This window comes from Limulus polyphemus, unplaced genomic scaffold (assembly GCF_000517525.1).
Source record: "Limulus polyphemus unplaced genomic scaffold, Limulus_polyphemus-2.1.2 Scaffold8, whole genome shotgun sequence".
NCBI classification, from domain to species: domain Eukaryota; kingdom Metazoa; phylum Arthropoda; class Merostomata; order Xiphosura; family Limulidae; genus Limulus; species Limulus polyphemus.
The window spans coordinates 121,404-135,006 of record NW_013665618.1 but is presented as its reverse complement, the minus strand read 5'-3'; the positions used below and the strand labels follow the sequence as shown (position 1 = coordinate 135,006).

The 13,603-nt window shown below is 37.5% G+C and overlaps 1 protein-coding gene across 1 annotated transcript in view; it reads right to left on the bottom strand.

The window, feature by feature from the left end:
- The window catches only part of LOC106478057 (myotubularin-related protein 2-like), a 49,666-nt gene that overhangs the window by 17,732 nt on the left and 18,331 nt on the right, over window positions 1-13,603 (bottom strand). The window contains exons 6-9 of the mRNA XM_013938571.2: window positions 4,943-5,017; window positions 4,418-4,492; window positions 3,595-3,783; window positions 2,398-2,682 (exon numbers count right to left, since the gene is read on the bottom strand). Of these exons, the coding sequence (XP_013794025.1) occupies window positions 2,398-2,682; window positions 3,595-3,783; window positions 4,418-4,492; window positions 4,943-5,017 (624 nt within the window). The remainder of the gene's footprint in view (window positions 1-2,397; window positions 2,683-3,594; window positions 3,784-4,417; window positions 4,493-4,942; window positions 5,018-13,603) is intronic.

The following is a 13,603-nucleotide window of genomic DNA, read 5'->3' as shown; positions in this document are numbered from 1 at the left end:
AAAATGCATAATTAGTAAGTTAAAATGCATAATTAGTAAATCAAAAAGTTATTTTATGTAACAAGAATATGAAGATGGAATTTATATCCAAACAAATCTAATTCTTTAGTACATTACATTAAAACTGGTGAAACATACAACTAAAATATTAATTAACTTTACCTTATTATTAAGTTAAAAAAAAGAAGACAGGAAGTATAGGTGGGAAATGGAAGGTAAGGAAATGGGTGTGAAAGCCTAGGCCCTAGGGAAGAAGGACTGAGGTTGAGATAGAGGATGATACAAGAGGAATGGTAAAGATGTGGGTTACATGAATGGGATAAAAATCTGAACAATGACAACCACAAGCAAGGAAGAGAAGAAATTAGGTCATGAGGGAGGGAAGGTAGGTGGAACATTAAGAAAAAAGCTGAAGCGTAGGATGGGAAAGGGCATAAAGAGCCACATTGAGATCCCAATAGGCAAAGCATAGAAATGGAAGGGACAGAGGAAGTCAAAACCCAGAAGAAATGGAAGGAGACAGACAATGTTGCCCGAGAGCTGGACATGGACGAAGTGGACAAGCCTTTGACAAACTATCGGGTGAAGAATAGGGAAGAGTGGGAAGGACAGAAACCATGGTGAAGAGACAAAATTCAGAGGTATACTAACATTAGTGGGAAACAGATATGGAAAAAGGTCTCATGGATTCAGAAGGAAGAATGCAAAATGTGGAGTCAGATTCTGGGCTGAGACAATGGACAAGTTCCTGTGTGAAAACAGAGAGTGGTGATATCTGTGGAACAAGAGACCACTTTGTAATGAGAATCTTGTTGAAAGATAATTGAACCATCACCAAATGGAAGGAGCCAGGAAAAAGGCATGCAAAGACCATAATGTAATGACAGTGGGCTCAGAAAAGAGACCCAAGATTTGAAAGCACTGAGACCATGAATTGGTACCCCCTGGCTCTGTGATATAAGTGACCACAGTGGAGAAGTGGAAATATACCATCACCACCACCCTTCATAGGAGAGGAAGGAGGTGGGACAAGGTTTGACGAACCACCAACTGTTTGAAAAAGATGATACGGAGAAAGACTCTTTGATTGACCAGTGACTGGAAATCTCCAGGGAGACAAGATAAGAACCTTAGCCCCTTAGAGAGAAGTATGGGAACAGACATAAATCTGGACAAGGCGAAGTAAGCAAACACCCCCACTGTGGTCTGGACTTTGTTCAACCACCAAGCCAAGGATCTGAGGAGAAGTTCTACTGATCAAGGAGTGTTCACCAAATGGAATGCATACGAGTCTGACAAATGAGAATGAGAGCTTCCAAGAAAACTCACATCCGCAAAGAGATAAAACATATCAAGCCGTAAAAAAAAGGTGAGGGGCATGTAAACTGCACCCTCCAAACTTAAAGCACAATCAAAAACTGTAGTTACACTCGCACAAATTAAACACACATCTAAACTGTGCCATGCCTATTGAGAAAGTAAGGATTGAGCAGAAAAAAGCAGAGGGAGCCAGCTGCACTGTTATAGGTGGCACAGTAGTATTAGTAGAGAGTATTCACATGATATGTACATGTTCAGAAATGGTGCAAAACTGGTGCACTTATTACTAAAAATTCTTTTAGCAATGCTTAGATGGAAGACAGCAATCAAGACAGCTTTTGTGTGAGGGGAGGTAAGTCTATTTTGGAATTCCATCAGAGGTAGGTAATATTGTAAACTAAAGATCTCAATAAGTGTTTTACTTATTAATGGGTGAGTAGATTGTAGAACACATATTTCAAAATATTAAGTTAAACTGTAGCCTGTTTTATTGAAACTAATGTGCATATTTCCTACATCAAATAATTAGCAGCAAGTAGAATTTAGGTTTAGAGCATTTGCATATCTGTAAACAACTGAAAAATAACTCAGTCTGGTGTAATTTAAGGCAAAAAAAAAGAATTCTAGTTTGAAAGTTAAAAAAATTCCACTATTATATCAATCTTATTATTAAGAAATACCAATGCTCTCTTTTTCTTACCTCTATCTTTTTTAAAGAATAGTTATAACCCCCCCAAAAAATAATAATAACTGACTACTACTTTATTTCTCTAACTCCTCTATATATGTTATATACCTAACTGAAAAATGTCAAATTAATGAAAAGTTAGGTACACTCATTACTTTCTTCCTGAAAAAGCTTGAATAATTGTAATATGATTCAAAATCTTTTATAAGCCTTATAATATCACACACTAAACTTTTCTGAATGATCAAAAACTATATCTATTAATATATCCATTGTATCTTTCTTTCTATCTCTACAAACAGGCATATACATTCAGGATCATTAACAATACCTCATAATATCAAGGAACACTTGTAGAGCATTGAAAATAAACCAAAAATTTTTTTCACCTGTGCTGTTCTATCCCAGCCATCACTGCAGTGTACAACAACTGATGTCTTGTTACTCTCTACTTTGTCAGCAACTCGCAAAGCACCTGCTAGAATACATCGGACATGTTCCAGCCAGTGAGTCGCTTCCAAGTTAGATAACCACCGATATTCATCAATAGAGGGAAAACAAACTTCTTTCAACTTACGGAGGCTTTCACGCATTACATGAATATTGTGAATGTCTAGAAAAACAAGCTCTGCATTTTGGTAAGCATCTTCACTTTCATAACCACCACCTTTAGCCTGTAAAAGTTAACTTCATAATCTTAAAATGTTAAAATTGATGCTAGTACGAAATGCATGTTTCAGACAAAATGTAAGTCGTTCTCCAGTTAATAAACAAGTTAATCAGTTGTAAGATGTAATGCGTTTTCTTCAACACTGCAAGAATATATGAGGGCAAGCGAACAGTTATACCAGTATTTTAAATAACAGTTTTAACAATATTTTAGTTAACATTGTTACAACAGTATTTTATCCATTATAAATTCCAACCATATGCACTTATTTGAATAAATTTAACAACTTTCATATACATGATACATACATATAATAATAACTATGTAGTGCACAAACAAGTTTGTTTTCAATGAGAAAGAAACAAGAGATCACAACATCCTTAATATAATCTTAATAAACTCATGTAGAAAAGAAAAGTTACAGCATGAATACTGATTTATATGTTTAATAGTATTAAATAAAGCAGCTTTCTAAGTACAAAGTTGCTACTGATAAAACATATTTATGTAGACTGAATTTTTTTTATTATATCTGAAACCAAAACAAGAGTATTAAAATATCATAAAGCCATAAACATATATTTTCTATGAAATACAAACGTGAATGTGCCATTTTTAAATTGTTTTCTTCATCTAAGTGTGAAATTTTAATATGGTACAACAAAACACTCTTTAGAGACAGAAGGTAGGAAACAGCTAGAAAATACAAGTTGGCTTGTTAGTGCTCAGACCAACATATTTTTTATACACATCATGCAAATTAACTAGGCCACCACTACCAAAATAACGAAAATGTACTAGAATTGTAGAATATACATGTACTTTTTGGATATTTTATTGAAAATTTAGCTACATGGAGTAGTGTTTTGACATATATGAACAAATTTCTTAACTTATTATACAAAATGTAATATACCTTGTTGGCAACTGCATTCACACTAGGTCGTGCATCCATAATGAATATCTTGTGAGACTGTGCATTAGCATCCATAATCATTTGAATATATCGTTCATCATCTTTACTTCGCTTTCCACTTACTCCTACCTGAGGCTGACTACAACGAGTGATAGTAGCTTGGCTCTCTGGATGGATCCATGAAAGTACCTGTAAAAAAGCACCAAGTTACCATTATCTGTTTGTAATATCCTTGAATAATGCATATTATCCAGCTGCTTAAGGTTTGTATACTTCCTGTTGTTACTTTATATATAATTTAATATACTGCCAATCAAAGTAACATAATACCAAAAGATAGTGAAATGCAAAATGTATATAAACAAGGTATAGTTTTACTTCACTAAAGAGAAAACCCTAAACCTGACTGCTTTTACAAAGTTCACCTTTCAAAAACATTTGGGTTTTGGTTTTTCTTTTTATTCTAATTTATTTTTACAATCCTATGTGTCTTATTTTTTTTCGTTATTAATAAGTTTAGCTTAGTTAATCATTTATGTGGGAAAAAAAATTTAATTTTAATCTTTAGTGTTTTTATAAATATTCAAACAAAGGTAGTGACTTATAACTATGTTCCATTGTATAAAACTTTAAAATACTTATAAGACAAATTTCTTTAAAGCCTCTATAAAGTTATAAGTAGCATAAAAATTTAAACTTGATGTATCATCAACTTGCCTTGACTTTTGGACTGCATTATTAAAACAAAAAAAAAGGTTTCAGTATTACATTAATAAATGCTTCAAAGAAATACTATATTTTCCAAGCTAAAAAAAGCACTTACAGGAATCCTTCCTCTGCTTCTAAAGTTTGCTACTGAACGTAAGTCATCATCTGTAGCTGCTGCAGGAACTGCAAGCTGAATAAACACATGAATATGTAAACTTATCTTTCAAGAATATTAGTAACAAAAGCTTTTGAAAAACATAAATCTATAACACATTTAACTTCCTAACTGCCCACTCTTCAATGTTTTATTAATTTTACAAACAAAATTGACAAAGATATAACATAACCTTTGTAAAATCTGGTGTTTGTAAAACTTACTCTAATAATCAAATATTATGAACTGTAAAATATCATTATCCTTAAAAATAATCGACACTTATTTTAATTCCTGTATATTTATAATACTGAAAGTATTTCAGTAACATGAGTTTTAGCTTTGTGTAGCAAACACCCAAAATGTGAAATTGGTAAAAAGCTCTATCAGTGTTTGTAAAGCACAGGTAAATAAACTGCAAGTATTTATTAAAACTGTACAGTATTTATACATTGATTGCTTTAAATTATATGAAGGCAGACTTACAATTGCTGGGTAAGTATCACAAAGCTCATAGTTTTCATTGATTTTTGTTATTTTCCAGCTTTCTGTTGGTAGCCCCTACATAAAATATAAAATGAAGAGTAACACTTTTCAATCAACCAAACATATTCTAACTTGCAAGAGTATATAATACACTATATGTATATGAACATTGTAAGTTATAATTTTCCTATACTGAAAATGTATTTCTGATAGATACTTACCTATTCTTGTTCAGTGCTGCCCTCTATCTGCAAAAGTTTTTTGCACATGTCACAAGCCTTGAAGCTTTTACCCATACAAATCATCATGTGACAAACCTCAAACAATAAGAGTGTGACATACTTTCTTGACGCATGTGACTCCCTCTCTTCAATTCCGCCAAATTATCACTTCGAGTTTTGGCAGAAAACAGAAGCACCAGTTTTCAGTGGGGAGAAGGGGTGTGAAGTTTGAGAGGAGGTAAGTAGCTATCGGAAATACATTTTCAGTATAGCAAAATTATAAGTTCTGATATGGTACATAACCTCTTTTCACATAAATAGCTAGAATCCCACATTAAACAGGTGGAGAGATCAGTGCAAGTGAAATAAAGAAGCATCTTTTGAAAGTGTCCAAAGGACATCCCCAAAGAGATCTTTGGAGTCAAAGATAATATATGGGAGACTGTACTACTTCTGTACCAGGTATACTCTTCACCCACTGCAGAAAAAGGTGTCACAGATATGGGTAGAAATAGGGAGTAGCACATCCAATAGGGAGAGAACTATGGTTGGATAGGGATCCAAACCACACGATACATGAATCTCAATCCTATGATACATAAGTGTGGGTGAGAGTAAAAGGATGTGCCTCCAGGTGTAAGTGGCTAGTGCATGACAGACTGTACATGGCAAGTCAATTACAATCCAAAACCTAGCCACCAGGAACCAACATCCATGTGGGGTAGGAAAGAGGATCATACTACCAGCAAGTTAACTGCAATCGAAAACCCAGCCATCAGGTGGGGGTAGGAAAAAGGATCATATCATCTTCACCTAGAGTTCATGAGACTGGAGGGAATCTTCGTACCCCCCCCCCCAACCTATGAATGGGGCACTTGGTAGCAATGTGAGAAATTGATCCGGGAACCCGACATCCAGCATCTAAAAGATGTCTGTGTGATGTAAACCATATTACTCAAAATCAAAATGACAGGAACCATCTCAAGCAAAGTAACATCCTCAGAATAATAAAAACATTGAAAGATAGCAGAAGGAGAAGAACCGTCTTAATCTGCAAGTACCTCCACTATGACCCACACCACAGATGGAGTAACAAGAGTATAATTGAGTGAGGGAATAGAGACATCTGTAATACATGTGTTGATTGGTTGAGCTCTAAATCCAAAACCCAGCCACTGGGAACAGACATCCACGTGGGGAAAGGATGAGGGATCCCAATCGAAGGGGTGAACTGTAATTCTGATAGTCACTCTCAAGATATATAAAATGGAGGACAACTCATCATCTACGCCATAGAACATAACCACCCTACTCTCAACAGAATGGTTTAGTTTATATATTGAGTCCATTATCTCATTCAGGAGGATGCCTCCATGGTCCTCCACCCCAGCAGCTTGGAACTAGAAAGTAGTAAGGACTTCTAAACTCCACTAGCAGAAAAGGAGGGGGGGGGAGAAATAGCAGTGAAGAGTCTGGAGGTACAACAATACCTGAGATAGTGCAACAGGAGACCACGGAACCCTATTTTGAAAAGCAGACAATACCAATTTATTCAATACAAGGCATGGCAGGGATGGGCAGCTATCCCCTTCTGTTTTACCAATGTAGTCCATAGGTGAGTACAGTCTAGGACGGTCAAAGTAATGAAGCAAACATATCATGAGGATAAACCTACAAGTGATCTTGTGGAACACTCTATCTCAGCAGTGTACATTTATTAGCCATGGAATTATAATTGTTAAGTCATTATTGCCTAATAGTTTTAGCAGAAATAAATAAAAATGTTTGTAATGAAGTAATAAGTTCCATAACCGAGCAGAAGTATAAAAACTCAACAAGTTAAAAATATCACTATTGTATAATAAAAAGCAAACTTGTTGAGAGAAACTAATACAAAGATACAGAAAAAAGTAAAACGCTTGAAGAGAGCACAAACTAAATGTTACTATTTGAGTACTGCCAATTGAGAAGTGATAGTTCGGTAGATTTGAATAGACGGAGTCACATGTCAAGAAAGTATGTCTCACTCTTTATTGATGGTTGTTGCATGATGATTTGCATGCAAAAAAGCATTGAAATCAGTCAATTCCAGATGGGTGGAAGCTTCAAGGCTTGTGACATGTGTAAAAAGTTTTGCATATAGCAATGAACGAGAATAGCTATTTATCACATTTCAAAATGCTACATAGCTTTGTTATCTAGTAAGTAAACACCTAATTTTATTGGAAGTGTACAGAACAAATTTAATAACATACTCACCAAGGCAACTTCAAATAATCTACATTTTTCATTAAAATGAAAAACATTGTTAAATAAAACTAAGCCTATGAGATACTGAATCACACAACAGTTATAATTTTCCTATACTGAAAATGTATTTCCAATAGGTACTTACCTCCTTTCACATAAATGGCTATTCTAGTTCAGTGTTACTCTCTATATGCAAAACATGTTTTTATGCATGCCACAAGCCTTCTGCCTCCCCTCTATTTGAAATGACTCATTCCAATGTGTGTCTCATGCAAGTTATCATGTAACAACCCTCTACCAATGAGAGTGCCACACACTCTCATTATGCATGTGACTCTCTCTATTCAATTCTACCAGACTATCACTTCAAGTTTTGGCAGTAAATGGAAGCACCAGTTTTCAATTGTGAGGAAGGGTGAGAAGTGTGAGTTGAGGCAAGTACCACTTGGAAGTGCATTTTTAGTATAAGAAAATTATAACTTCTGATACGGTACATATCTCCACTCACATAAATAGCTAGAATCCCACATTGAAAAGGTCAAGGGACTGGTGTGAGGTAAGAAAAAAAGCATCCTTCGAAGTGCCCCCAGCTGTACAGTGGCTAAGGTGCGATGGATCAAACTTGGCAAGTCAACTACACCCAAAACCTATGCTGCTGGGAACTGACATCAATGCAGGGGTAAGATGAGGATCTTATCATCTTCACCTCAAGTTCAGGAGATCAGAGAGGATCTCAAACCTCCCTGACTCTAGAACAGGGTACATGTTAAGAATAGAAAATGATATATCGATCTGAGAATCTAACATCCGGTATTGAAAAGATGTCTACCATACAGAAATCAACTCCATTAACAGTGAAATTGACTGGAACCAATCCAGGTGTAATAAAATCCTTGGAATAAGACACAATGATAGAGAGCAGAAGGAAAAGAACGGTAAAAATCTCAAGTACTTCCACTGTGACATCTGTAATACATGTGTGAGGACTTATGCTGATTGGTTCAATTCTAAATCTCAAACCCAGCCACTGGGGAATGACATTCATGTGGGGTAGGTTGAGGGGTCCAAATCTAAGGGGTTAACTACAATATGACATCTCATTCCTTTGGTTGTTGTATGCTTTATTGTGGAGAATATCACATCATCTACACCAGCAGAACACCACTGCCATACTCTGCATTGAATGGTATTTCTGTATTGATTTATTTCATTAAAGCATTAAGGAGGATACCTCCATGGTCCACCACCCCAGTGGCTTGAAACTGGAAATTGGTAACAACTCCTAAGCTCCACAAGAAGAAAAAGGGGGGTGAAACATAGTGGAGAGTCCAGAGGAATGTCAACACCTGAGACAGTGCAATTGGTGATCATAAAACCCTAATTTTAAAAGCAGACCATACTAATTTATTCAATAGAAGGCATGGCAGGGATGGGCAGCTATTTCCATTTGCTTTACTCATGTAGTCCATGGGTGGTATGGTCCAGGATGGCATATTTATGATGCAAATCCATCACAAGGATAACCTTCAAGTGATCTTGTGGAACACCCCATTTCAACAGTGTGCATTGCATGACCTTGTAACATAATAAACAAGTCGACATAGGTGACCAGTACGGATTTTAATGGTTAAAGAATACCTGATTAGGCACCACTCGCCACAATATAGGATTCACACATTGAGTAATTACCATGAAAAGGGGAAATAAGACCCCTGAAAAAAAAATTAAAGAATAAAAAATAACTTACCCAGTCTAAGTTACACGGAAGTCTGAAAAAGGCTACAAGTGGAAAACAATGGCCCGAATAGGAAGAAACTGTGATCCTATGCAAGTAATGAGAGACAAATATATTAGGAATAGTTCACATGGCAGTTGAAGAAGTTCCTCCAGTGGACGGTGAAGATGAGATGCCAGGGAAAAGGTAAGGTGTCGAATTTGATGAGAAGACACCTGAAACAAAGTACAGGAAGATGACAAAACAGAGGAATAAGCCAATCGCATTATAGGTCCAAACCAAACTGGTGAGAGTTGAAGGAGATAGATCACAAACTGGGGATGGTTGCCAAGGGATAAAGAGGCAGGAATGAACATCACGGATGAAAGCCATGCGGGCAACATAACATTGAAGAGCACATACAGGACATAGAAGTCTATCAGGATCAGGCCAAGGATAAAGGTGGGAAATGGAAGTAAAAGAAATTGGCAAAAAGGAGGGGTTACCCTACCTAGCCTCTAAGGTTTTGAGGAGCAAAGTATGATCCGCATAAAGGAGAAGATATGTAGCATGATAAAGAGTATGTGAAACACTGATGGCAAACAAATCAGACCACCGACATCCACAGGCTAAGAGGAGAAGGAAATAAGACTTAAGGGAAACATGAAACAAGGAACACGTGGAAAGTAGTTCAAACGGAGACAATGTGAGGCAATGGAGGACCACATTAACATCCCGTCCAGAAGGATTGTATCCACAGGGAGAGTGTAGGAGAGGTAACTACCCAATTGTATCAGGAAAACAAAAGGTGTGAGACAATGCCACATGATAACCAGAAATTGAGGAAAAAGAAGATCCCCAATCAAAAAGTTAAGTAAGAAACTCAGCAATACAAGGAACAGTGGACCAGTAAGCTGAAAACCCCAGCCCAAAGATCAATGGCAGAAAACGTTCCATTTACACTGATAAACTTCCGTGGAAGAAGGGTGAATGGAACAGGCCAGAAATGAAGCTACACATCAGGACAAGCCTGATCTCCTCACCAAGGACTGCATAAAAACCAAGTTTGAAGATGGAGGACAGGAAGAGCAGGATGAAGCACCAATGACTGAAGTTGCCAAATAAGGGGAGGAGAAAGAGGAAGAGGGGTAAGTTGTAGCTGGATAAGTCGAGGAAACCATGGCTGAGCTGGTCATTAAGGAGCAATCAGAAGGACTTGATATGGAGCAGTGTGGATGATCGAAATCACCCGGTGAAGAAGTTGAATGGAAGGATAAACGTATAGGTATTTGTTGGTCCAATCCTGACTGAAAGCATCATCAGCCAGGGCAAGAGGATGAGGAACCAGAAACCAAAACAGAGGTAATTTGTGGTTGAAGGCTGTGGCAAAGGCATCGATGTGAGGAGTACCCCACTGATGGCAAAGCCATCAGAAAACAAAAGGATCAAGAGACCACTCCATCAGATAGATTTTGTCTGGATAAGAAAGATGATCCATGACAAAATTGAAAGCACCTGGAACATGACACGCAATGATATGGATATCTTGCGTGTGTGCCAAGAAAAGAAAATCCAATGTATGAAAACACAGAGATGGAGAATGGGTGCCATCTTGATGATTGAGATAAACAACCACTGTGGAATTGTCGGAATGAATCCTACTGGATGGAGGAAATGATCCAAGGCCCGATGTACAGCTATAAGCTCCAGAGTGTTGATATGATAAGACTTCTTGGTCACAAACCAACATCCTGAAGCCTCTTGTTGGTCGACCCATGCCCCCATCTCTGGAGGGAACCATCCAAGAAAATATGTAAATCCGGATGAGGAGGAGGAAGCGGGACACTTGCTAACGTGTGGGTCCTGTCCAACCATTAATGTGGATTGTCAACTATGGCAAGAGGAAGGGTAATAAGAGCTTGCAAAGGATCCCATGCAAATTTCCACTGAAGAGCATACATATGAGCATGACCTATGGGAATAAGTGCAGCGATGGAAGACCACATCCCAAAAAGTGATAGTACCTCACGAGAAGTAATAGAGGAAGCAGTAAGAACATGGTGAACTGAAAGCTTCATCGAACAAATTCGAAGAGGAGAAGGTTGGGCCCGACTGAGATGGGTGTTGAAAAAAAACACCCAAATGGACCAGATATTAGGTAGGTTGAGGAAAGACTTCTCCAATTTCATTAACCAGCCCAGTCGAGCTGCCTCCCAAAGAAGCTAAAGAGTATGATGTGCAGACTCCTTTTCGGAACAAGCTAACAGCAGCCAGTCACCCATATAATAATGAAACACATCCCAAGAGCATGGACATGACAAGCAAAAACTCGAACCACCCAGCAAAAAACATACAGGGCTGTAGCAAGCCAAAAGGGTAGTGCACAAAACTGATAACTAATCCCTCGATGGATAAACCGAAGATATATAGGGATATGTAAATAAGTATTTGTGATGTCCATCTTGGTCATCCATAAACCTGGAGTAAAAGTCCACCTGAGGGTGAGAAACAATTCCGTGGTAAAATGGGGGAGATTGAGAAATTGATTGAGACAGGTTAAATCTATGACAGGCTGCCAGTCTCCAGTTTTCTTGGGGATAAAAAACAGCCTGGAATAAAAACTAGGAGAAAGATGATTCACAGGTTTGATGGCCTGTTGAGATGGAGGGTCTTGAACCGCCTCTGACAGACACTGGCTGGTAATAGGATCTGTGATGAAAGATCACCAAAGCAGAACAAATTTAAACAATCTAGCTCCCATGGGTAGGCACCGGTACTGGGCCGATCTACATTGAAGAAAATGATGAGATAAGGAACCCCTGGGAGAAGGAACAGGTACGGGCTGAGAAAGAGTAAGACAGGAAATGGGAATAGGGGCTTGTCGTGGTTCCAACTGCGACAAACAATCTACCAGGTAAGAAAGGGTAGACTGTTGATGTAGGAATTCTACACATTATTCCAAAGTGTCAGGAGCATGGTTGAATACATACCACCAATGAAAAGGGGCTATACATATTTCCCTGAGATAAGTGCATGGCAAACGAACCTGGGACAAGGCTGCATCATGACCCAGACAATCCCAGCAACAGAGAAACCACATGTGTTAGGCAAGAGCCGAGGACGACAAACAAGCCAATGTGGAGGTAATAAGGGTAGAAGCAGTCCCTCAAAGAATCATCAGGATTTTGGTGCATAGCCTCGGAAATGAGATGTATGGTAGATAAATACTGGAGAAGTGAAGTAAGGGTAAGTTGAAGGTGCAAAAACTGGGCATGGGTTAAATGCACTAGAAAATCAGGGAGTACTCCCCAAACTGGCAATATAGACCTCAACTGCTGAGAGTCTAGAAATGGACAGTCAACTTGATGGTACGCCAAAGCAAACTGATCCGTATCCCGTGGGTAACAAAGGAGGACGGGGATCACAGGAAATTGGGAATAGGGATAAAACATCACATACCTGAGAAATCATGTCTAAAAATGCCTTATTAGGCCTAGTGGATATTAGAAGACATGGCAAAATCCAGATTTGGAAGAAAGACTATCAAAATCTTCATCAGACCAAACAGATTCAGCTTGTTGTTGAGGAAGTGGGACTAGTTCAGGAGAAGGTGGTTGACCCATATATTGATCAATCTCTCAGTGAAAAATTGCAGATAAATTCAACGATGGGTCACCCACATCTGCCTCGAGTGAAAAAGTGCTTGTAGGAGGTATGATACCCAAAGTGGTAACATTAACCTCAGAATTCATGGTAAATAATAAATCAAACAAAACATCTGATAGGTACGAGAGAGAGAAAAAAAAAGACTGGAAAGTGAATTGAAAATAAAGGCATCAGCTGTTTAATCAAAAACGATTAATAAAGAAAACCACTTCGGAAGTATAACTATTTAAGTTTTAAAGACAAAGCACACTAAAGCAAACTTTTAAATGTCTAAACACGAGCACTGCCAAACAAGAAGTGCTAGTCTGGTGGAACTGAATATGTTTAACAAGTGTGTGTGTGGCATTCTCATTGGTGAAGGGTTGTCAAATGATAATTTGCATAAGACACACATTGGAATGAGTCATTTCTAATGGAGGGGAAGCAGAAGGCTTGTGGCATGCATACAATTTTTTTTACATATAGAGGGCAGCACCAAACGAGAATAGCTGTTTATGTTAGTGGAGGTAATGTATCGTATCGGAATACATTATACAGAACACATTGAGAAATGTTACTGTAAAATACATTGATGTATAACTACTAAAACATCTTCTTGCAAGCATTGCATGTAATATGGTACCAAGAACATAATCAGATTTATCATGTCAATTTTTTAGTTTTATTTCTTAAGTAGATTTTGATAACTGTAAAATATGCAATGCAGATTAAAATATATGATAAACAGTTATAGAAAAGTTTAAAAATTTCCAAAAGAAACAAGATTCTACAGAACCAATCATCTAAGCAAATAAAATCAACTTATATATG